The sequence below is a fragment of the Numenius arquata genome, chromosome 10, assembly GCF_964106895.1.
Source record: "Numenius arquata chromosome 10, bNumArq3.hap1.1, whole genome shotgun sequence".
Classification (NCBI taxonomy): domain Eukaryota; kingdom Metazoa; phylum Chordata; class Aves; order Charadriiformes; family Scolopacidae; genus Numenius; species Numenius arquata.
In genome coordinates, this window is record NC_133585.1 from 26,531,302 (window position 1) to 26,553,316 (window position 22,015).

Genomic DNA, 22,015 nt, shown 5'->3' on the forward strand with positions numbered 1-22,015 from the left:
CACTCTCGGAAGACTCGCACCTGTTGGACAGGGAAAGGAAACTCTCATCCGTCATCCTCAATGTTTTTCCAGTGTCTTCCATGAAATGCAACTCCTCCCCATCAGTTCTAAGTCTCAAATAATCAAAACCGCATTAGCCAAACGGCATGAAAATTAAATCTACGGTTAATAACATTGGGTAAAGAAATAATAAATGCGACCATGTGATAGCCTGCTTTCCTGGGCTGGAGCTGGAGAGAAGTGGGAAATGCCCAGCTGCCTTAGTTGGAACCGACTCAAAACTTCATCCGCTTTGGTTCAGTTCTCAAAATAGGGCACATGACCTCTAAGTAAGACAGTACAGTAGGTTGTTTTTACGCTACATCGCCGCTCCCGCAGCCCCTAATACAAATTCACTCTCTTTACCGAGCAGGGGAGGAGGTAAAATTTGACACTTGCCGGGTTTCGGCATTATCTTGTTTTGTAATGCATTATCCTGAGCAAATTTACCACTATCTTTAGGAACAGAGATGACATCTGCTACAGAGTGGCTTACGCTTGTCTGTCTGCTGCTTTCAGTGTCATGTGTCTGACATGAGTTAACCTCTTATAAAATCTAATGCGAGGGGAAGAGAATTGCTCATCGGAGGTGTCCGTGCTGCTCCTCTTGACCTACTTGGAAAACTACAACTTGACTCCTTGCGGCTCCCCCCATCACGACACAGCTGCAGAAGGCAGCAACAGGACCACTTTTAAAGGGGATTTGAAATGTGCTATATATACACATTTCTATGCCTTTCAAGAGCGTTATTTCCAAACCTCGCAAAGCCCATTCGTTATTTTATCAAGCCCACTATAGGTCCTTTTTTTTTTTTTTTTTTTCCCCATGGAATTGGCATAATGAGAAAAGATAGCCTTTTCTCTTCACAGATCAAGATCCGAATTGCGTTTTATAATCTGACAATTATGTAGTTTGATTTTTTTAACTAAAACAGATAATCTCCCTTCCCCATTCAAGATGAGATCTTAGTTGTTAGTGACAGCTGTTAAAATGCTGCTAAAAATAGATCTAGTGTCAACCACTAAAAAGCTAAGTGCTCCTGTGAACCACAAGCAGAAAACAAACGAGGTTTCTACTGAATTTGTGGAAAATCTGTGAGCATCTTACATGTACTGGGAAGGGTGCTTTATTCTTCCAGCAGCCATCTCTATATGTAACGCAATGGGAGGGGGAGGGAATCAAGCATTTGGTATGAAGGCAGAAGATAGATATATTCCCTTACTTAATTTTATTTTCTCTCTCCTTTTTTTTCTCTTAAAAAAAAAAAAAAAACACACAACCCAAAAATCAAACCCCACAACCAAAGATGATGATGCAACACAAAGGCTGTGGTTACCTCCAGGCATTTCAGACGCCTTTTGCATTTACACCTTTGCCCTGAAAAAAAAAAAAAAAACCAAAACAAAAAAAGAAAAGAATAGCAGGAAGAGTAAGACAAAAGAAGAGCAACCAATCAGCCAAATACACCGTTACTATAAATTAACAGAAAATAGTTGTGCTCGATAACGGTGGTTATCGATAGACCCAGCCAACGTGCTTGGGTGCTTTTTTTTTGCACAACTGTGATTTGCTGGATAACTTGCCGAGTTGCATGGAACTTTCCTCTGCCTTGGAATTGCAGCCTCCGACCCATCCCGCGGTAGCTCTGCTCGATTAATAAACTAGCTGTATTGCAAACCAGATGTATGACACGAAATGAGTAAAAAGAGAGAGAAGAGAATTGTTCACATTCGATGTTATAATACATCTCAGTAGGTTCCTCCTTTTTAGCTACATTATGGCTAAAAATAGAGCACTGGTGTAGGCACGGCGAAATATGATTTGCTTCCAATAATATAGCAAACTAATTGTGAAATTAAGCTATTGAATGCGCTGTTATCTCCAAGTCTGGCCTTACCAGCACTTTATGCTTCCCTGTTTAACGTTTATCAAGTTACCCACAAACTTTGAGGGATGCAAACAACAGCTGATAAAATATCCGCCTTTTCCAAGGCCCCGATTCCACAGCACAGGTAAAATTCCCTCTCTGTGAGCAGCCCTTTTACGTATTTAAAGACTTCGCCGAGGGTATTAAAATAGGGCCAACTTCTCCCCTCCCTCCAATGCCTTTTTTTTTTTCTTTTTTATTCCTTAAGATGTTGAAAGGAAGAGACGTTTAATGCCCTGAACTTAAAAACGCTCAGTTTTAAAAGACCTTAGCCACAAGTGAAATATTAATTTAAAACCAGTATCGATGTTATTAGCGCCTGTTTTGGTTGGGTGGGGGTTCTTTTGGGTTTTTTTTTTTTTTTTTGGTTTTTTGTTTTTTTTTTTTTTAAATGTCAGGCTGGGTTTGCTCCCCTGCAGCCGCACCAGTGCCGAGGATCCGCGCCCCCCTCCCCGGCGTTACCCCGGAGAGGGGGCGAGTACGGGCCGGGGAGGCAAAGAGGGTCCCGGCCCCCCCCCCCGGCAGCGGGGAAAGGGGCGAAGGAAGGCGCAGGCTCACCATTGGGAGGGTGAAGAGGTGAAGGGGGGGGGGGGGGCGCATCTTCCTCCCAAAACCCCATCCAGGGCCGCCCCGCTCCCCGGGGGCCGAACGGGGCGGTCGAAGGGGAAGCCGGGGGGGGCGGGAGGGGGGGTGTGTGTGTGTGCTGAGGGGAGCGGGGCGGCCCTGGATGGGGTTTTGGGAGGAAGATGCGGCCCCCCCCTTCATCCTCCCCAAAGGTGACCGGGGTTGGGGGGGGAAGCTCCGCCGCCGCCGCCGCCGCCGGGGCCGGGAGAGACGCTCCGCCTGGGGAAGGGCGCGGGGAGACACACTCCTCCCCCGCCGCCCGCCCTGCCTCCCCGCCGCCCGCCCGCCCTCCTTCCCTTCCTCCCGGCGGCTCCGCGAACCAGGAACCGCGGCGGCGGCGGCGGCGGCGGGCTCCGTGCGTGAGAAACCCCGCGGCGCCGCGCCGCCGCCGGGAGCCGCCGGGGCGGGAGGAGGAGGAGGAGGAGGAGGAGAAGGAGGAGGAGGAGGAGGAGGAGGAGGTGGGGGGGGGCGGGGGGGGGGGGAGGGAGGGAGGGAAGGAGGGGGGGGGCGGGCGGCGGGGGCGGTGCGGCCGCCGGGCGCTGCGAGGGGCCGGGCGGGCACCGGGGAGGGCGGAAAAAGTTTACACCCTCGGCCACTCTCTCCTCCCTCCTCTTCCTTGGTGGCGCAGATGGGAGTTTTACCTGGAATGACATAAGTTGGGGGTTTCGGGGGTTTTTTGGTTTTTTGGGTTTTTTTTTTTTTTCGGCTTTAATTTTGGTGGTGGTTTTTTTTTTTTGTTTGTTTGTTTGTTTTTTGGAGGGTGCCTCCCTCCCTCACCACCTTCTTCCCCCACCTTCACCCCCCCCTCCCCAAATTCCACACACCCCCCCCGCACCCCCCCCCCACCCCCACCCCCCCCGAGGGTGTGACCCGCGGGAACACCCACCCACCTTGGCGTCCATGGTGGGAGCTGTCCGCCCCGCACTCGCCCAGCCCCGCACTCACTCGCCCAGCCCCTCCGCGGACCCCTCCCGCCGACACCCCCCATTCCCCCCCCCCCCCCGCCACCAAGCGCCCTTGCCTCGCTCCCGGCGTTTCCTCCGCGTACTTTTTTTTTTTATTATTATTATTATTTTTTATTATTTTTTTTTTTTTCCCTCCCCCGGTGCGGGGCTCCGGGATGGTTTGCTGGCAGTAACCGGGAGCCGTGCCTCCTCCTCCTCCTCCTCCTCCTCCTCTCGCCGCGCCACCATGTCGTAGGGGAGGTGAGTGTCAGCGCGGACCCTTTTGCGCGGGGCGCGGAGCCGGGGGCTTGGGGGGTGGTGGTGGTGTCGGGGGTCGGGAAGGGGTGTCAGCCGCACCGTATCCAGGTCACGGCCGGTCCCGTCCCCCCCATCAGTGAAAAAAAACTTGGCGGGGAGGACACGTCCATTGCTCGGCGGGTCCGGTCGCGCCGCCGGGGGCTGGGGGGGAGCCGCCGCCGCCTCGGCCCCCGTGTCCCCCCCCTCCCACCCCGGGGCGGCGAGTGCGGGTCGATATTTGGCAGAATATGAAAAATGCGAGGGGCACGTGACACCCCAAATCCTGGGGGCTGTTTGCGCTTTTCCCCCCAGGACTGTGGGAAGACAAACACCCCCCCCCCCCACACACCGCTCCCCGCAGCACACGCGGGTCCCGGCGGGCGTATGAGGCGGGTGTGTGGGGGGGTGTGTGTTGGGGGGGGGGGGGCGATTTCGGGTTAAGGTGCGCGATGCCGCCCCCCGACGGGCTCAGCTCCCCCCGCCCCGCTCCCGAGGGCGCCTCTGTCACCCCGCGGAGCTGTCCCCGCCGAGGGGGGGGGGGGGGGGTGTGCGGAGCGGGGCGGGGGGTGTCGGTTCGGGGCCGTGCGTCAGCGGCTGCCGGCCGCTCGCCGGGGGCTGGGGGGCGTTATTGAGGGAGGGAGTTGGGAGCGCATCGCCTGAAAGTTTGCTCGGCGTCTTTTTTTTTTCGCCGCCTTGGGAAAAGGGTATTCCTGCAGCCGGGACGCGGGCACTGGGGCGGGGGGGGGGGGGGGGGAACGGGGTGGGGGGGGCGGCGGGGGGAACGCTGGGGAGAGCGGCAGCGCCCCGGAGCCGGGGTCCATCCCGGCTGCCCCTGGGTTGGGGGGAGGCAGCGGGCGGGAGAGCCCGGCGGGATGCGCGGATGCCCGGCGGAGAGACCGGAGGACGAGTCCTTGAAACCCTCCCGCGCTCCTCCGCCGCCGCCGCCGCTCCGCTCTCTTCTTATATTTATTTTATTTTTTTATTTTTATTCCCCCCCCCCCGTCTGTTTTTCGGTTAAATCACCGCTGCACGGGTACCGCGCGTATTAATTGCGCCGCTGAAAGGCGGAAATCCCGGGCCGGCGGAGAGGCGATGCCCGGCCCTGCCGCCGCCACCGCGGCGCGGGCACCGGGCGGGGGCGGCCGCGCCCCGCGCACCTCACCTGCCCGCCGTGGGGGGGGTGGGGGGTGACGGGGACGGGACGGGACAACGGGGGCGGCCCGGCCTGACCCCCTGTCACCCCCCTTCCCCGGGGTCGCCTCCTGCCGGGGTGGCGAGCGGGGGGGGGAGTGGGGTGTCCCCCGGCTGCCCGGCGGGGGGCTGCGCGGCCGCGGCGGCCCCTGCGGCTTTAAGGAGATGCGTTTTCCAGCCTGTGTCGCAGCAACTTTGTATCAGTCATGTCGCCCGGCGGGTGACTGACGGCCGGCCCCAGCCAATGGGGCGGCGGCTTGGCCCCTGCCGCGCGGCGCGCCGCAGCCCGCCGGCCAATGGGAGCGGGCGGCGGGCGGGACGTAAACTTGAACTTTATCGGGGCACGTGACATGTTTTTAAAAGGACTTGGCACCTTTTCCCGTCCCCTCCCGGGTGCCGCTCCGTGTCACCGGGCGGCGCGGCGCCCCTCGGGAGGGCGGGCGGGGGAGGAAAGGGGGGGGGGTGGCTGGGAGAGGGGGGACACACGGCACGACACGACACGACGAGCGCCGCCCGCCCCGCCGCTCCTCCGCGCCGCCCTGCCCTCCCCTCCCCTCCCCTCCGCGCCGGCGGGGGCTCGGGGACGCGGCCCGCCGCAACAGGTACCGCGGGGTGGGGGGGTGGGGGAACCGGGGTCGCCGCTTCTCTCCGCCACCCGCACCGGGAGGTGTGGCGGGGACTTGGGGGGAGGGAGGGGCACCGGGGGAGTGCCGTCACCCCGTGTCCTCCTTTTTTTTTTTTTTTTTTTTTGGGGGGGGGGGGGGGGAGTGTCACGGTGATAACCGGGGGGGGGGGGGGGGAGGGGAGGGTTGGGGAGCGGAGATTGCGCGGAAAAAAAAAACGTGTTTCTGCCCCGCCGGGGGGTCCGGGCGGCGGCCGAAAGCGGGTTTGGGCTGTCAGGATTCCCCCCCCCCGCTCACCCGGTTCGACGCTTGCGAGAGAGAGAGAGGGAGGGAGCTCCCGGGCACCGCTGGGTTCCCCCACGCGTGACAGCCCCGATTGTACACGCAGGAAAGCGGACCGGGGTGGTGGGGGGGGGCGGTGGGGGCTGAGGTGGGGAGGGGGGGGGCGAGACGGTGCCTTCTGCTGAGGAGCTGCGGTGATGCTCCACATCGCCTAGGACAGGTAGGGGGAAATGGAGGTGCGCCCTCCCTGCGTGGTTGTTCACACGCGTGTGTTTGCCAGGACGAAGGGAGCACCTCCCCACGCGCCCCCCACCACCACCCCGATTCTACTGGGGGTCCGCGGGTGGCAGTGCCCGGGGTGGGGTGGAGGGGGGCAGCGCCGGTAGCCGACCTGCCCCGTGCTGCCCTGGAGAAAGTTGGGGGGGGGAACCCCAGCCCATTTTTAAGGATGAAACTCGGGTCCCCCGGCCAGTTTTATGTCACAGAAGCGGCTCGCGGGCAGCGAAAGTTAAAGAAAATTTCATTTACCAGCAGCGAGACTATAAGAAGTGGGTGGTCGCTTGAGCCATCGGTTTAGTTTTTTTATGAAACTGGATTTACTTCGGATTTTCCCGTATCTAGGTGACCTTTTGGTTGCAGGGATACCGGGTGCAATTTGATGATTTTTTTTTTTTAAATTTTTTTTTTTTTTCTTTTTATGTGGCTGTTGCTGTGAAACTGGTTTCGTGCCTGATTGATGGGAGGCTGGTGCTGCAGAGGGCTGTGTTTGTTGATGTGTTTTGGGGGTGAAATACGTAACTCGCAGTGTCTGAGTACTTATTCTTGGGGGAGGTGGGCTGGAGAAACCGCTGTGCTCGTAATATAAGTTTCCTTCTGCGAATTATCAGATGTTAGAGGGTCTATCAGATGTTAGAGTTGGTTCCGATACGTAACGCGACCTCGGCTTCTGTGCTGTGTCCAGGGATGTTTTAGCCGGCAGCCAAATTCACTTAGTGAAAGTGGGTTAAAAAGGCACGTCCGTGCGGTAGGTGAAGGGGTGGATGCCGTGGAACGACGTGCTAGTCGGGCTGTACCAAGTTCTGCTCAGAAGAACAAACCCCAACCCTTGACGCTATCAGCAACCCATGAGGCGATTATTCGGTTCCGGTATCCGCCGAGGCGCTCGGAGGAGACACAAACCCAGCATTCCACCCCCCAAAAAAAGTCTCTTCGCTGCTGCATTCCTACTAATTTGTCTCCGTCATTTTAAACCGAACTTGTATCAGGCCACAAATAATCTCTCTGCTGCTTTTTGATCCTCTCCGATATATTTACCAGACAGTGCCTCTCTCTCTTGAAGTGCAGGACCAGGGCATTTTCCTTTATTTATTTATTATTTTTTTTTCCTTCGTGTGACCCAGATATTTTTATTTATTTATTTATTTATTTATTTATTTATTTATTTATTTTTCTGAAGTTTTAAAGCATGCTTGCCTATTGATTATGTATGAAGTTTGAAATTCACTGCTGCGGGAGAAGTTTGCTACAAAGCTCGTGCACCAGTGTAACGTTAGGCCTCTGACTGAGATTTCCCGGTCCGCGGTAGTTCTGAGGGTTAAAATTCACTTGCATCCCAATTTTAAGCCTTAACTAAGTTTCCTGGGTTTCAGAAATGCTGGTCACTCACAGCTGCACTTGATTTCTCTAGGAATTAGTCTTGCTCAGCACTTAAATCAGGGGTAGGTGATTATCTGGGAGTGGCTTTACGTGAAAGTAGGCACTTCTATCTGAAAATTTTAGGCTGCAAGAATGTGATTCAATATACGTGATGATGTTCTAATAAAATTTGGGCTCGAGGGGAATGTAAGCATAGTACCATAGTTCTAAGTAAGGGCAAAGAGGTATTTAAGTAATTCATTTTACATGTTCTTTTGTTTTGCTTTTATAATTTTGCTTAAAATAACATTTTTTAAATAGTGTTAAGTAGAGGGATGAAACACTAAATTAAGTATTGGAAAATTAATACAGTCTGAAAGGAAAATATATTTGCATAATATTGATATTGAAACTATTGGCACTTGAGTTTCTATAGTTTCTAATGATACTATGAGCCAATTCCTTGAAAAAATATAAAAATTGTTGTTATTTATGTGTGATTTTCAGAATAATGGAGGGTAGGTCATGCACCTTGATCCCTGACTCAAGAGGGTGGCATGCTCGATGGGAGGGGTTTTTTTGGGGGTCTATTTCAGAACAAGGTTTACTTTTCTTTATATATTCCTCTTGCTTGCTGCCATGGAGGTTTGCAGAATTCCAGATCCCATTTAGTAGCCCCGCGTCCTCACCTAATCCAGATCCCCTTCCTCGGTGGCAGAAACGTTTCCCATCCCACTTCTGCACCGCTCTCCTGGCTTGGTGGCTCCTCAGGTGGCTGCACAAGCAGTTTGGATAGCCGGGAAGGGGTGAGTCAGCACCCAGCCCCTCGGAACTCCTGCTTCCTTCTAAAGCATCCCGTGTTTACGCTGGGGGATGAAGAGGTAAAAAACCCCTTAGCACACCAGCTGCCCTTGCTTTGCTGCCCCTGTAGCACGGCAGGGGAAGGTCTTTGGAGGAGCAGAGCTGTGATAAGCGATTTCCACAGGGTTTATGTCCTGCCTACCACCACCGTGTCCTCTCTGATTCCTTCCCTTCCTTCCTTGCTGTTCTTTTCCCTTTTTTTCCCTGCGGATCCTGGGTGAGAGGTAGCCCACGGTGCTGCTGGCACTGGTCATGGGGCTACGGCCGGCAAGGGTGGGCAGTTGTTGTGCCGACCTTTGCAAGCTGTTCCTTTCGGGGCAGGGCGGGGAGCAATGATTTTGGGTCTTTTCTAACGTTTTCTCTCGGAACCTGTAGGGCTGTCATATCTGCGAGACCTTCTCTCTCAGTTTGATTGAAATTGGACAAACGGTTGAGAGATGATGGATGGGGCAGGGAAACGGGGCTGGCAGACAGACAGAGGAGGATGGATAGAGTGAGCGGATACGCCTTGTTTCCGTAGGAAATTAGGAAATTTCCGTAGGAAGTCGCACTGTCCTGTCATTTATTAATTTTACCTTTTTTTTGTTTTTTTGGTATATGTCTTTGCTAGTTATGGAGACAAAAGGATACCACAGCTACCCAGAAGGCTTAGATATGGAGAGACGGTGGGGTCAAGTTTCTCAGTCTGTGGAGTATTCTTCTATAGGTGCCGGGGAGCAGACTGATGACAGTAACTATATGGAGATTGTGAACGTCAGCTGCGCTGCTGGCACTTTCGCCAGCAGTGGTGCTCAAGGAAACAACAAAGAAAAGCCCGAGCTACTCTCCTGCCTGCAGCAAGACAGCAGTCAGCCTGGTCTCCTGCCCTCTGACATCAAAACCGAAACGGAGTCCAAGGAGCTGTCGGCAACGGTGGCCGAGTCCATGGGTTTATACATGGATTCGATCCGAGATGCCGATTACCCCTATGATCAGCAGAACCAGGGGAGCCCAGGAAAGATCTACCAGAATGTGGAGCAGCTGGTGAAGCTCTACAAGGAGAACGGCCATTGCTCTTCTCCTCTCCACAGCGCCAGCAGGCCCTTGAGGTCTTTGATGTCGGACTCTGGGAGCGCTGTGAACGGTGGTGCCATGCACACTATTGTCAAAAGCCCCATCGTGTGTCAAGAGAAAAGCCCTTCGGGCTGCAGCCCCCAGAACATGGCTTCCTCAGTGTGTAGTCCTGCTGGAGTTAACTCTGTGTCCTCAACTACTGCTAACTTTGGGAACTTTGCAGTGCACAGCCCCATCAGCCAGGGAACCCCTTTGTCGTGCTCGCCGAACGTTGAAAACCGAGGGTCTATGTTGCACAGTCCCGCACACGTTAGCAACGTGGGGTCTCCGCTTTCTAGCCCTATAAGTAGCATGAAATCACCGATTTCTAGTCCTCCCAGCCATTGCAGCGTGAAATCTCCTGTCTCGAGTCCCAATAATATCACGATGCGATCTTCTGTGTCCAGCCCTGCGAACCTGAACTCAAGGAGCTCCATCGCCAGCCCTTCCAACGCCAATAACAGGTCCACCCGTTCTAGTCCAGCAGTTAGCACCGTGGGATCATCCATCTGTAGCCCTGTAAACAACTCCCTAGGATTCCCGGCTTCAGGCACGACGGTGGGACCTAGCAGAAGCCAAGATACTGTTCCCAGTCCAGAAACAAAAGACAAGGGTGCTCAAGAACTCCCGTTCCCGAAGGTGGAGGAAATGGAGAATGCCATCTCCAACAACAGTCAGATGAACCTTGTTCAGTTCATAAAACCCGAGCCAGACGGTTCGTTCGGCAGCGCCTGCATTGGCGACAGCGGCAAAATAAACTCTGATTCCCCTTTTTCGGTACCAGTGAAGCAAGAGTCGGCCAAGCATCCTTGTTCTGGTGCCTCTTTTAAAGGGAATCAAACAGTAAATCCTTTCCCATTTACAGATGGCTCGTATTTTTCTTTTATGGATGACAAAGACTATTACTCTCTTTCTGGGATTTTAGGACCACCTGTTTCTTCCTTTGATGGAAATTGTGAAGGTAGCGGTTTTCCAAATCCAGGCCTCCCTGCGGGAATTAAGCAGGAGCCTGACGATGGCAGCTATTATCAAGAAAACAGTATACCATCCTCTGCCATTGTGGGGGTCAATTCAGGTGGACAGTCGTTTCACTACAGGATCGGTGCCCAAGGCACGATATCTTTGTCGCGGCCAGTTGCTCGAGAGCAGGCGTTCCAGCACTTGAGCTCCTTCCCTCCCGTCAGCACGCTAGTGGAGACCTGGAAGTCGCATTCGGAGTTGGCATCCAGAAGAAGTGATGGGTATCCAGTTCTAGAGTACATTCCAGAAAACGTGTCCAGGTGAGCAGGCAAATTGCTTCTTTCGGGGTTTTTTTGATTGGTGTTTTGGGTTTTTTTTATTTTTTCTTCTTATTTTTCTTCTTTCACTGCATTAAATAAACAGGGTGTGAATTAAAAATGGGGGCTGGGGTGGTATTTCTCAAGCTGGTGCTTAATTCTTTGTTTGCATTTCAGTTCTTATCGTTAGATTTGCTGGTTTCTTGCTGTATTTTACTCTGCCTTTAATAAAAACAAAGTGCTGGCTTTAATATTTAAAAAGCGCATATTATATTCTATTGTTATTAGATTTGAAAGTGTAGCTTTAGTATGTTTATGAGCTCTTACTACTATAAATGTTGTTTTTCCCATAATGAGAGCTCAGTAAAATTGCTCTCATGTGTCCTGTAATGGTTATTCCTTCTTAGCTGGTGCTTGAATGTGTTGTACCTCAGATGAAATGCTGAGGTGAGAATAAGAAAACGATAGTGTCGGAAATCCATTTTTGTAAAGATGCCTGGTTATAAGTTTGCACTGGACTTTAACTGGTTAAGTTTAAAAACTAAACCTTACAAGCCTGTGGCAACATATTATTTCTGTATTTTAACTGTAGGAACATTTGGTTTGTATATATAGAGAAATGCCTCCAGAAGGAGGAGGGCTGTTTAAACTTGACGCGTTTGAAAGGGATAAATGGATAAACTGATCTCCTCACTTTTTGGTGGAAGAGAAACACGCGAGTGTCATTTGAATTTGTGTTCTTTGACTGATTTGTGGAAGCATGTGCTTCTTCAGCAAAGAGGTGTTCCTCTATCTCGTAAAGGACGCTTACTTTCATAAACTCTCTAGTTTCATAGTCAATATTATGAGTTAATAAGCTCATCTGACAGCATGACTGTGTTAGAATGGTTACATAGCCTCTTCATGCGTGAAACCGGCACAAGCCTTTGGTGAGCCTAAGCTCAGAGAAATAGCCAGTAGCAGATTTTGCATTTACCTTTCTCAAGTCTTTTTATATTTTATTTTTTTTTCTCATCACGAGATACGCAACTGCCCTCGGTGAATGAAATGTCTGCCTTATTCTTGGGAATGGGGTGGAGAGGATACGTAACGTTTTCCATATTTGTATGATGCTTCTTGCTTCTGAAAAAAAAGGCAATATCACAGTGAAAAACATAATACCTAAAACAATGATACTTTTGAGGAGGGAAAGCAGCCTGTCTACCCAGGAGGAAAAAAAAAAGACATTAAATATTTCCATTTTATCTCAGACCTGTCCAATACCTCTACAATCTCCTTATCATTTTGCAGGCCATACTTCACTTTGGCAATTTCAAATATGGTCTCTAAAGAACGCACTTTCTCAGCGTGAAAGAGCTGCATCCCACCTTCATACTGACCTTTGCATGCAGCTGTATATTTGTTATCACCCAGGCTTGGCTCAAACATGCTTTCTTGGATCAAGGAAGATGAAGTTACTGTTTTCTAGTTATTTTACCTGATGAAATTTTCATAAATTGCATTATTTATATAGCGAGAAAAGTTCACTAGAAGACTAATGGGATGCCTGAACAGAAAGACACAGTATTTTACTGCCTGTGGAACACTGTTACTTGGACAAGTAGCTCCTGCCAGCCATAAGAGCTCTTGTATGACTAAGTGCTGCTTGCGCTGAGTTAAGGTTGTCATCCGTTGCAGGGACAGGTACGATAAACAGGGGAACGCTGGTAGAAGCATGGTTGTCATCAGTAGTTGCATTCTGAATGACGTTTTTTCTTAAGGTTTTTGAAGGAGGCTTCTGATCTGACGTTAGTCCATGGTAGCTCTTCTCATCTATTTACCTCTAGACCAGTAATTGAATAATCTGTGTCATTGGGCTCGGTGATGGTAGAGGCTTGATATGCTTTTCTGTCTGTTCTCTGAGCTGGTACCTCAGTAAGGTATGCGGGTGAGGGTAGCTGTTGCCTTGCAAGGTTGAAATCCTGAAAATTTTAGTGCTCCGAGCTATTACTGGGCGTGCGGAGTTCTCCTCAGGTGATGGAGGTCTGCAGGGCTGCGACGCTTGAGTCATCCCCACCTGTAGTTCAGGTTAGGACATGTGTCGCCATTTCAAATCCCTTAACTCAGCCCCATCCTTTAACTAAATGTTGCTCTTAATCTGCTTGGTAATGGCTTTATGCTAACGGGTGCAGCTGGGGACCCGTGCAAAGCCCTTACAAGTTTCAAGGTAAATTCACGCAGAGGTCATTTTAGCAGTACAGGTCTGAATGCGTAGGTTCCTTGCTCAGATATTTGTCTGCTGACGAGTCGTAAAGACTCAACACAGGGCATCAGCCTATGTAAAAGCTCACTCCTGCTAATGGACCTTGCGTTGATCTTAACCATTCTCTTTGTTTCTGTGCCACGTTCCAGCTGAAACAGAGGCAATCAGGCGCGAGTTTATCCACGCTCCGAAGTGTGGTAATAAAGCACGTGCCGTTTAAGACCGTGTCAGACCCAAGGTCCTAAGGCAGGTTCCACCTCTCCCACGTCCGCGTGGTGCGGGGGTCGCACAGTCTCTCCTTTCTTCATGTCGTCAGGACAGCGGCATTGCACCTCTGCAACGTCCTTGGGACTTCCCAAGCCAGGTTTTTGGGGTTTTTTTTTGGTTTTGGTTTTTGGTTTTGGTTTTTTTTTTCCTGATGTGTCAACAAGACCAGGCATCGCACCTTTTCCAAACTTCTACAGCATGAGGTTAACCAACCCTTCAAAGTCTGCGATATTTTGAAAGTTTCGGGTTTTCTAGGTCTTCCATCTTTTTTTCAGGTGTACTTACCCTGCAATGTAAATTGCCATTAGCGAAGACTATGGTGAAGGGAAAAAAATAAGCTACATGGTTCTCTAAAGCCAATATAAATTAAATGTAGCTTGTTCTGGCAGTGTTATTTTCTGAACCTTGATATCGTACCCTTTCTAGGCTGCTTCTGACTTGCAGCTTACATGGTGAAAAGGAGTGGGTGACCAGGAACGGAGAAGACCTTCACACTGAGAATGAATCTTTAGAACATTACTGTAATTTTATGGTTTTTTTTTCCTATTGGAATATCACCTTTCTTGAGTCAGTTATACTTGCTGATAGTGCCTGATAAATGCAGTTAAGGCATTTAAAGTGCCTTGCTAACTTACTGACTATGGCAAGTACCCACTATCAACTAGAACGTTTCTCTCTTTCTCCTTTAGTTACTTTTATTAGACATCCACAGTTACGGTTCTTTTTAAGTTAGCTGGTGGTAACTTTCTTTATAACATTGCAAAGTTTGGGGAGCGATAGCCTCTTAAGCAAAATCAAGTTTCCTTATTCCCCTTTAAATGTTTTTCTTCTGCTAATATCATGCAGGGTGTGTCTTTGTTTTTGAAAGATTTCTATATGTTTAATTTTTAATAGAGGGTGAATCATGCGTGTCTGTCTGTGTGTATAGATTCCCCCCCCCCCAAATGACATTTCTAAGAAATAATGGTTTCTAAACTAGATAATAGCAAAGTGGGCTTGAAAATAGTGTGATGTCATTGATGGAAACCCACGCTAAGAATCCAGGTGAGATTTGACTTTAAGATGATTGCTCGTCTGAATCAGGGTACCAGGCTAAGCCTCATGATCGTGCCAGTTAATGCATTTTCAACGTGGCCTAGGAAAATGTCATGGTTGCTTGAAACAACAGCAGAAATTGAGGAGTATGAGCTTTCTGCTGCGTTAGCTCTTACCTGAAGCTGCTTCTGCAAATGTGTCTTTCCTCTCTTAATTTCCATATTGACCCATGTATGTACATGTACATACGTGCTCGTCTCGCCAGTTGTGGTGGACACAAAGGGCTGATGCTCCTCCTGTGGTTTCCAGTGGTGTAATCCGGTGGGGGATGAATTCACAAAGTTCGATGTGGTGTTGTTTAAAAAGTTGACTATTTTAACATCAACTGCATACCTTTAGCAATAGTTATGTCTCAATTTGTCATTCGGACAAGGAGATTTCAAAACAGTGTTTCATGATATTTTTAGAGTCTAATTTGTGTCTCTTAAAAGGAGTTGAAACTTAAGGTTTATGGTCAAATCTTTGATCAAACATTGACAATATTTTAGGGACTTCTTAGACCTATCTGTTCCTGAGTTATTCACATGGATCAGCTTTTTTTTTTTTCTTCATAGACTCTACTTGTAGCAGCCCCCCCCAAAACCCCACCCAACCCAAAACTAAAAATTGACGCAACAACATGATCTTTGTTTACGTGTAACCTTCACTGACTTGAATGGGTGAGTCTGTTTAAAATCTGATTTCAGGCTATTGCAAGTATTTTTGTAAATAAACTTTTATGTTAAATATTATCTAAAATAGTCACTTATCAGAATTATACCTGCCAGCGAGATAAAGGTCTGGTAAATATTATTTTTAGAATTTATGAATGGCCTTGACCTCTGTTTGTTTGCTGCCGGACTTTATGGGAGAAACACTGAGCTGTTAAAATATTCTCCGTGCTTGGCAGGACTGGTTTCCCCTTTAGCTTCCCACAAATCTACTGTGCAAACTTTTTTCACCACTGGTTCTCTCGTATTGTGGACGGTAGCCTTAAATCTGTACTTTTTGTTTGTTTGTTTTTCCAGTTTAAAAAGATACACTTTTTTTTTTTTTTTGATAGGTTCTTGTATAATTTTGTGTCATTTTTAGCAACTCTGGGTACAATCTTGATACAACAGGGACCCCTATATATGGTTGTCTTTATTTCTCACCGAAGTTAGGAGCTTGTATTAATATGTCAGGCTAGGAGTTAAAAAATCTGTATGAAGTTATCACTTGGAAATAAGACTGCTAATGATGCCTTATTTGCCCTTAAAATTGTACACATCGATTGACTCCGGTGCTGTGGCAGGGAAGGGTCCACATTGCTGGAAAATTGTGCTCCGTAACTGGGTGGATCTTCCAAATCTGGGGAAATCGGAGCTCTGTTGTTGATCTGTGTGCCAGTATCTAGGGGTTGTTTGTTTCTTTGTGCGTGGGGGGTGTGTGTGTGGGGGGGTAAGTAACGTTGTGTATTATTAAAACTTTTCTGTTGCCAGTTGATACAGCTGAACTTTGCAATACTTGGCTATTGGAAATCAGTTTGCCGTGGTTTATTATGATACTAGTTAATAATTGTTTCCTAGCTTTTGTATCACTTTTGGTGATACAGAATATCACTATGATATCTTCCTTTGGCTGTTTTCTGAAAAAGGGCAAGGTGGGATCACCTTTGTGCACAGATTTTATCAAGTGGAAGTGTTGTGGTTTTGGCCGAATTTACCAAAACCAGACTGACAGATGGCCCTTCCCTTCCACCCACCCCCCCCCCCAAAAGAGGAGAGAGGAAGAGATAAAGGAGATTCAGAAGTTTAGAATGAACTAAACTACTTTAGTGAAGAATTAATATTAAAATAAAAACAAAGAAGAAAATAATGAAATAGATACAATATATACAAAACCGTATCAAGCTCCCAGGATGACAGTCACGTCACCGGCAGGCACTGGGGAAGTCCCAGACTGGACTCAGTGACGGATGGGAACTGGGTTCCAGCTCTGGAGTCAGGAACACACGGATCGGGATCAAAGGCAGATGAACAGACAGAGTCCTCTCTGGACGTCGGCCATCCCAGGAAAGAACCCTTGACCCTTCGATCCCTCAGCTTTTATACTGAGCATGGGGCAGATGGGATGGAATACCCTGTTGGTCAGGTTTGGGTCACCTCTCCTGTCCCCTCCTCCCCACCGATGTGACCCCTCTACGTTTTTTCCCGTTTCCGACCCTCTAAGGGGCAAATAACGAAAATTGGCTGCCCTTGGTTGTTATAGCAATAAGGATAAGCAAGGGCCTCTCTGCACACCATTCCTTGGCATGGAGCACAAACATTGGTCTTATCACTCTGAGAACGAGCAGTTTTCTCCACAATATGCCGTTAATTTCAGAGAGTTAGAGGAGACCTAGCTTAGATGTAAAATTACAGAACAGAAAATTTGTTCGGGTTTACTTCAAACTGGGACAGGAAGAAATTTTCGTTACCCGTATTCTGACAGTGTGGGTCGGTCCGTTTTAACAAGGGCTGGAAGACGCTGAAGCCTGAAATACGTACTGCATACAAATATTCCCGTCCTATTTTATGGGATATGCGTTGCAATTATGCAGGTATAAGCACGCGTAAGAGTCGCTGCACCAGTACCAGTACTTGTGAAGCGCTTGTGTTGTCTGCCTATGAAATACCCTGAGCGCGTGTTTCTGCTAAAAGATAATGCTTCGTTGAGCCGTAATTTTGGCATTTGTGTTTTCGGGGTATGTTTTAACAAGGTGGGTTCTGTTTTATAACTGTAGGTATTGCCTCGTCGAACGGAGTTGTAGGAGCTGGAATTAATAATGGACTGATTTCAACCAAAACTTCTTGAACAGGGGAGTGCTGTGATTTCAGGTTTAAGCTCTCAGAGGTCAGAAAATACCCCAGTTTAGGATGAATATAGTACCATAACTTGTTCTCTGGCAAATGTGTCTTACAATATGGCTGTGTAAGAGTGATAAAAAGGGTCCGACAAGGAAACTAAAGACAGTGTGTCAAAACCAGGTATTAATATGTCTAAGTTTAGTACTTTTATCAGTTTTCACGTCCAGCTGGTTGCTACACAGTGCTTGGTGCTCGGCATATGAATTACTTTACTTCAGCTGCAGCCTCCTCTGAGTTGAGGGAGATCTGTGGAGAAAAAATGAGGAGTTATTTCCATTGTGTGCGACTGTCCGAGTCCTTGCAGCACGTTTGAATGCACCCTAAATAGACCATGGCATGATGCAACTGCTTGCTGCCCTACTGGTGCAAACCACAGTAGAAGGTCACCCACCGTCTTATGGGTCATCAGGAAAGCCCTCTCCTGCTGGAGCCACATTGGGTTTGCTGCTGGAGGAGGCAGGCTGACCTTGGAGGAAGGCATACTTTTTGGATTTATGCTGCAGGGGAAGGGATGGTAGGTCAGGAAGGGCTGTGTTTGTCTATGCCAGCAGTTCCCAGTATGGCCTGCGCTGGTACCACTGCTGGCAGCAGCTCCAGGCTCCGTGCTGGGCTGTGCACATCCTCGGGAGGAGGCACTCCCTTCTCACGCTGGGAAGGAGGGTGCCTGTGCATCCTTAGCAGTACACGTCCTTCTGCTCAGGAAGCCTGGACTTTTAAAAAACCTTGAGAGTTGAATTACTTCCAGAATGGTTTTTGAATTTTTTTTCCGGTGGATTTTTTTGGTGTCGTGTTTTTTTGGGGTTTTTTTGGGTTTTTTTTGCAACTGAGGTTTATTAACATGATTTACCAGAGCTTAACAGTGTGTTTTCTGAAAGGATGTGTTCTGGGCGGTTGTCTTTCTCTGCCTTACTGAAATCAATGCTGAAGGATTTAAAACAAAAAAAAATTAACCCCCTCCCCAAACCCCCAGAAAACCCCTCAAAACAGAAAAAAACCCCAACAGAAAACCAAAGCTGTGCTGTTGATGATTCTAGATTCTTAGAAGGATCAGTAACATTGGTTGTATCTATTCAGTATGTGAACATGTGTTTTGCAAGACATTGTTTCTTTACTGAATTGTATTATGGCAGAAGTTCCCAGATTGTTGGTAGGTCACAAGAGAATAACTTGAATTCTATTTCTTTATCTTAAACTGTGAATTAAGCTCCTGCAATTACATTAGAATGTGCTGTTAGCTGGTTGCTAAATTAAATTTCTATAAATCTGCAATCTGTAAGCTTCATATTTGCTTCATGGAAAAAACTGATAGCTTAACTTTCAAATTTGGAGGTGGACTAACTTGGGGTTAATATATATTAAGGTATTCCTTTAAAAGGAAAAAAAGTACATTTTGGTTGGAACATGTGAACAGAAACAGAATCCAGTATTTGTGGATATGTAAAATGGCTTATAGGAATTTGTACGCTCTCCTAAGATGCATGGGTACACTGCTGATTGTGGTTAGTGATAATTAATAATAGATCAAAGAGTTACAACCCTGAGGTTAAAAAGCAAATTTCAGACTAATTGCTGAATGTTTCTGACGTTTTTTATATCACTTCACTCATTTCCATTCTGTCTTCTAAACAATACTTTCTACTTGTGTCTGGAGGTGAAATAACTTTTTGAATGGGCTTTCAGGCTAAAGTTTGGACTTGACACGTGAACCTTTTTGGTTTTACTTTTCTTCCCTTGTCTGCTTTTGAGAGGTGCTCTCCCAAGTTTCTGGAAGCGGTGGCTTTATAAACCCAATTCCCTAGCAATTAGGTTTCTGAAAAAGAGGTTAAAAAAAGTCTGTCATCTTTAGTAATGTTTTCTCATTGTTTTGGATTTGGGAGAATATCTTACTACCATTTATATGCGTACATGTGACCATTTCAGGTTCATTTTCAGTCTGAAGTCCACAAAATAAGCATTTATTTTAGAAGTTTCTTTTTGGATGGTGCGATCTATCAGTGGTCTGAGAGGTGTTTTTTTGAACACGGGTCAGAATTGGGAAGTAGGTGGCAACATTTGTTCTAACTGGGATTTTGGCTGTCCCAGCTGTGGCACTGTAGCTTCAGTCAGTTCTAGCGTTTTTTTGGCAATGGTTTTCCGAGGACAGCGTTGTGCTAACGTGACAGCACCATCCTGCGAAGCCTGTCACTACGGTACTTCGTTTCTTCTGTTTGCCAACTCTTCTGGAGAACTCTTCTTCTGCCAGAAGAAGAGTGGGGTAGAGAAGGGTGTGGACGGAGGGTGCACCGAAACCACCCTGGCCTTGGCTTGTGCGACCCCCAGGGTGACTGTGATACCTAAGGCAGATTTTATGTAGTTCATAAATGGTTAAACTGTAGAGAAATCTTCTTTTAGAGAAGAAATTTAGCTATTTTAGTAACCATCCCAAATGGTTTCAAGGACTTAGTAAGATAAGAAAGGATGTAGGTGGCCCTGAGAACATGGTGACCTAAGGATAGGGATGCAATAAATATGGACATTGTTTGACAAACAGGTGGTAGCAGGGAGATCATTAGTTTTAATGAGCAATTAAGCAGTTAGAATGTTTTGCCAACATGAGAAGTGAGCCAGAGGACAGGTGAAGATTGAGGAAGAAAGGACCCTCACTCAAAATGAGGACCACCAGAAAGCACAACTACACATGCCCCAAAGCTTATTATAATACGTAAATGAATTCTCAGAAAAGTAATGAATATGATAATGTTTTCTTGGAATTACATTGAATACGTATCCCTGTTGTGTATAAATTTAATTTGCCAACAGTATTCGGTGCGCACAATAGGAGGAGCGATCCCCCGTGCACCCGGCGCCGCAGTAAAGGAGGCCTGCTTTCTAAAAACTTTAAGTCTTAGAAAGTTCCACCTGCCAGTTTGTGGTGGCAACTGGAGCACCTCTCCCAGTGACGCCCTGCTCCTTAAATCCTTATTTTAATCCCAACCCGCGTAGACTGTGCTAACGGCGCTAACTTCTCGATGGCGGGACTGCAGGCCCTGCAGGAGGAAGAGGTAGTCAAAGTCTGAGGGAGCTGTGGTGTGAGGAGGGGCCTGAGGCGCCTGCGCCCTCCTGCCCTGAGGTGGCCCTTGCGCAAGGCGGCCGCGGCCCTGTGCCCATGTGAATGCGTCACCCGCCGTGGCCTTACCGGGACCTGTGCTCTCCCAGCCCTTTGGAAACAACGGTTTCACAACCAGCCAGCCCCGGTTTGCTCTGGCAGTGTCTCACCTTGTGGGGGGAGGAAAAAAAAAAAAAACCCAACAAAAAAAAAGAACACCACAAAAAAAACCCAAACAAAAAAAATAAATCAACCACGTTTGTATCTTCAGCTCTTATAGAATCATAGAATCATCCAGGTTGGAAGAGACCCTTGGGATCATCGAGTCCAACCATCTACCCTACTCTACAAAGTTCTCCCCTATACCATATCCCCCAACACCACATCTAAATGACTCTTAAACACATCCAGGGATGGTGCCTCAACCACCTCCCTGGGCAGCCTCTTCCAATGCCTGACCACTCTTTCTGTGAAAAATTCTTTCCTAATGTTCAGTCTAAACCTACCCTGTTGGAGCTTGAAGCCATTCCCTCTCGTTCTGTCATTAATTACCTGTGCGAAGAGACCAGCACCAACCTCTCTACAGTGTCCTTTCAAGTAGTTGTAGAGAGTGATGAGGTCTCCCCTGAGCCTCCTCTTCCTCAAACTAAACAGTCCCAGCTCCTTCAACCGCTCTTCATAGGATTTGTTTTCCAGGCCCTTCACCAGCTTCGTTGCCCTCCTCTGCACTCGCTCCAGCACCTCGATATCTCTCTTGTATTGAGGTGCCCAAAACTGGACACAATACTCCAGGTGTGGCCTCACCAGTGCTGAGTACAGGGGGACAGTCACCTCCCGACTTCTGCTGGTCACACTATTTCTAATACAAGCCAGGATGCCGTTGGCTTTCTTGGCCACCTGGGCACACTGCCGGCTCATATTCAGCCGCTTGTCAATTAGAACCCCCAGGTCTCTTTCTTCCAGGCAGCTTTCCAGCCACATTTCCCCAAGCCTGTAGCAATGCACGGGGTTGTTGTTGCCCAAGTGCAGAACCTGGCACTTGCCCTTGTTGAAACTCATGCCATTGATTTTGGCCCAATGATCCAATCTATCTAGGTCTCTCTGTAGAGCTTAGGTTAGTTCTTGGTTAGCTTCTTGGTTCGTAACTGCTGCAAGGTAGGAGTGTGGGAAGTGGGGGCTCTTTTGCAGGTGGTTTGCTGTGTTCCCCATTCCGACACTGCCTCTCGTCTGGGCTGAAGCAAGGCTGGAGTTGGGAACTGGTCTCCTAGTCAGCTTTCATGTCATAGAACCGTAGAATCGTCTAGGTTGGAAGGGACCTTTAAGATCATCTAGTCCGACCAGCAAGCTAACACTGATTTAAAAAAAAAAAATAAACCACAATAAAACCCCAAAAGAAAATCATACAAAAGAACCCCCCACATCACTAAACTATGTCTCTAAGCACTATGTCAACCCATCTTTTGAAAACCTCCAGGGATGGTGCCTCAACCCCTTCCCTGGGCAGCCCATTCCAAGGCTTAATAACCCTTTCCATGTAAAAATTCTTCCTAATATCCAATCTGAACCTCCCCTGGCACAACTTGAGGCCATTTCCTCTTGTCCTATTGCCTGTGACTTGGGAGAAGAGACCGACCCCCCCTTGGCTACACCCTCCTTTCAGGGAGTC

At 48.5% G+C, this 22,015-nt stretch overlaps 1 protein-coding gene across 3 annotated transcripts in view; it reads left to right on the forward strand.

Moving 5' to 3' along the window:
• Positions 1 to 6,512: 6,512 nt before the first annotated feature.
• The window catches only part of NR3C2 (nuclear receptor subfamily 3 group C member 2), a 231,359-nt gene continuing 215,856 nt past the window's right edge, over positions 6,513 to 22,015 (forward strand). The window contains exons 1-2 of one of the 3 annotated variants that reach the window (XM_074155106.1): positions 6,513 to 6,576; positions 9,035 to 10,796. In XM_074155106.1, coding sequence (XP_074011207.1) covers positions 6,513 to 6,576; positions 9,035 to 10,796 — 1,826 coding nt within the window. Of the gene's footprint in view, positions 6,577 to 9,021; positions 10,797 to 22,015 lie in introns of those variants that run through there. The other 2 variants (XM_074155107.1, XM_074155108.1) reach the window with 2 other exon arrangements.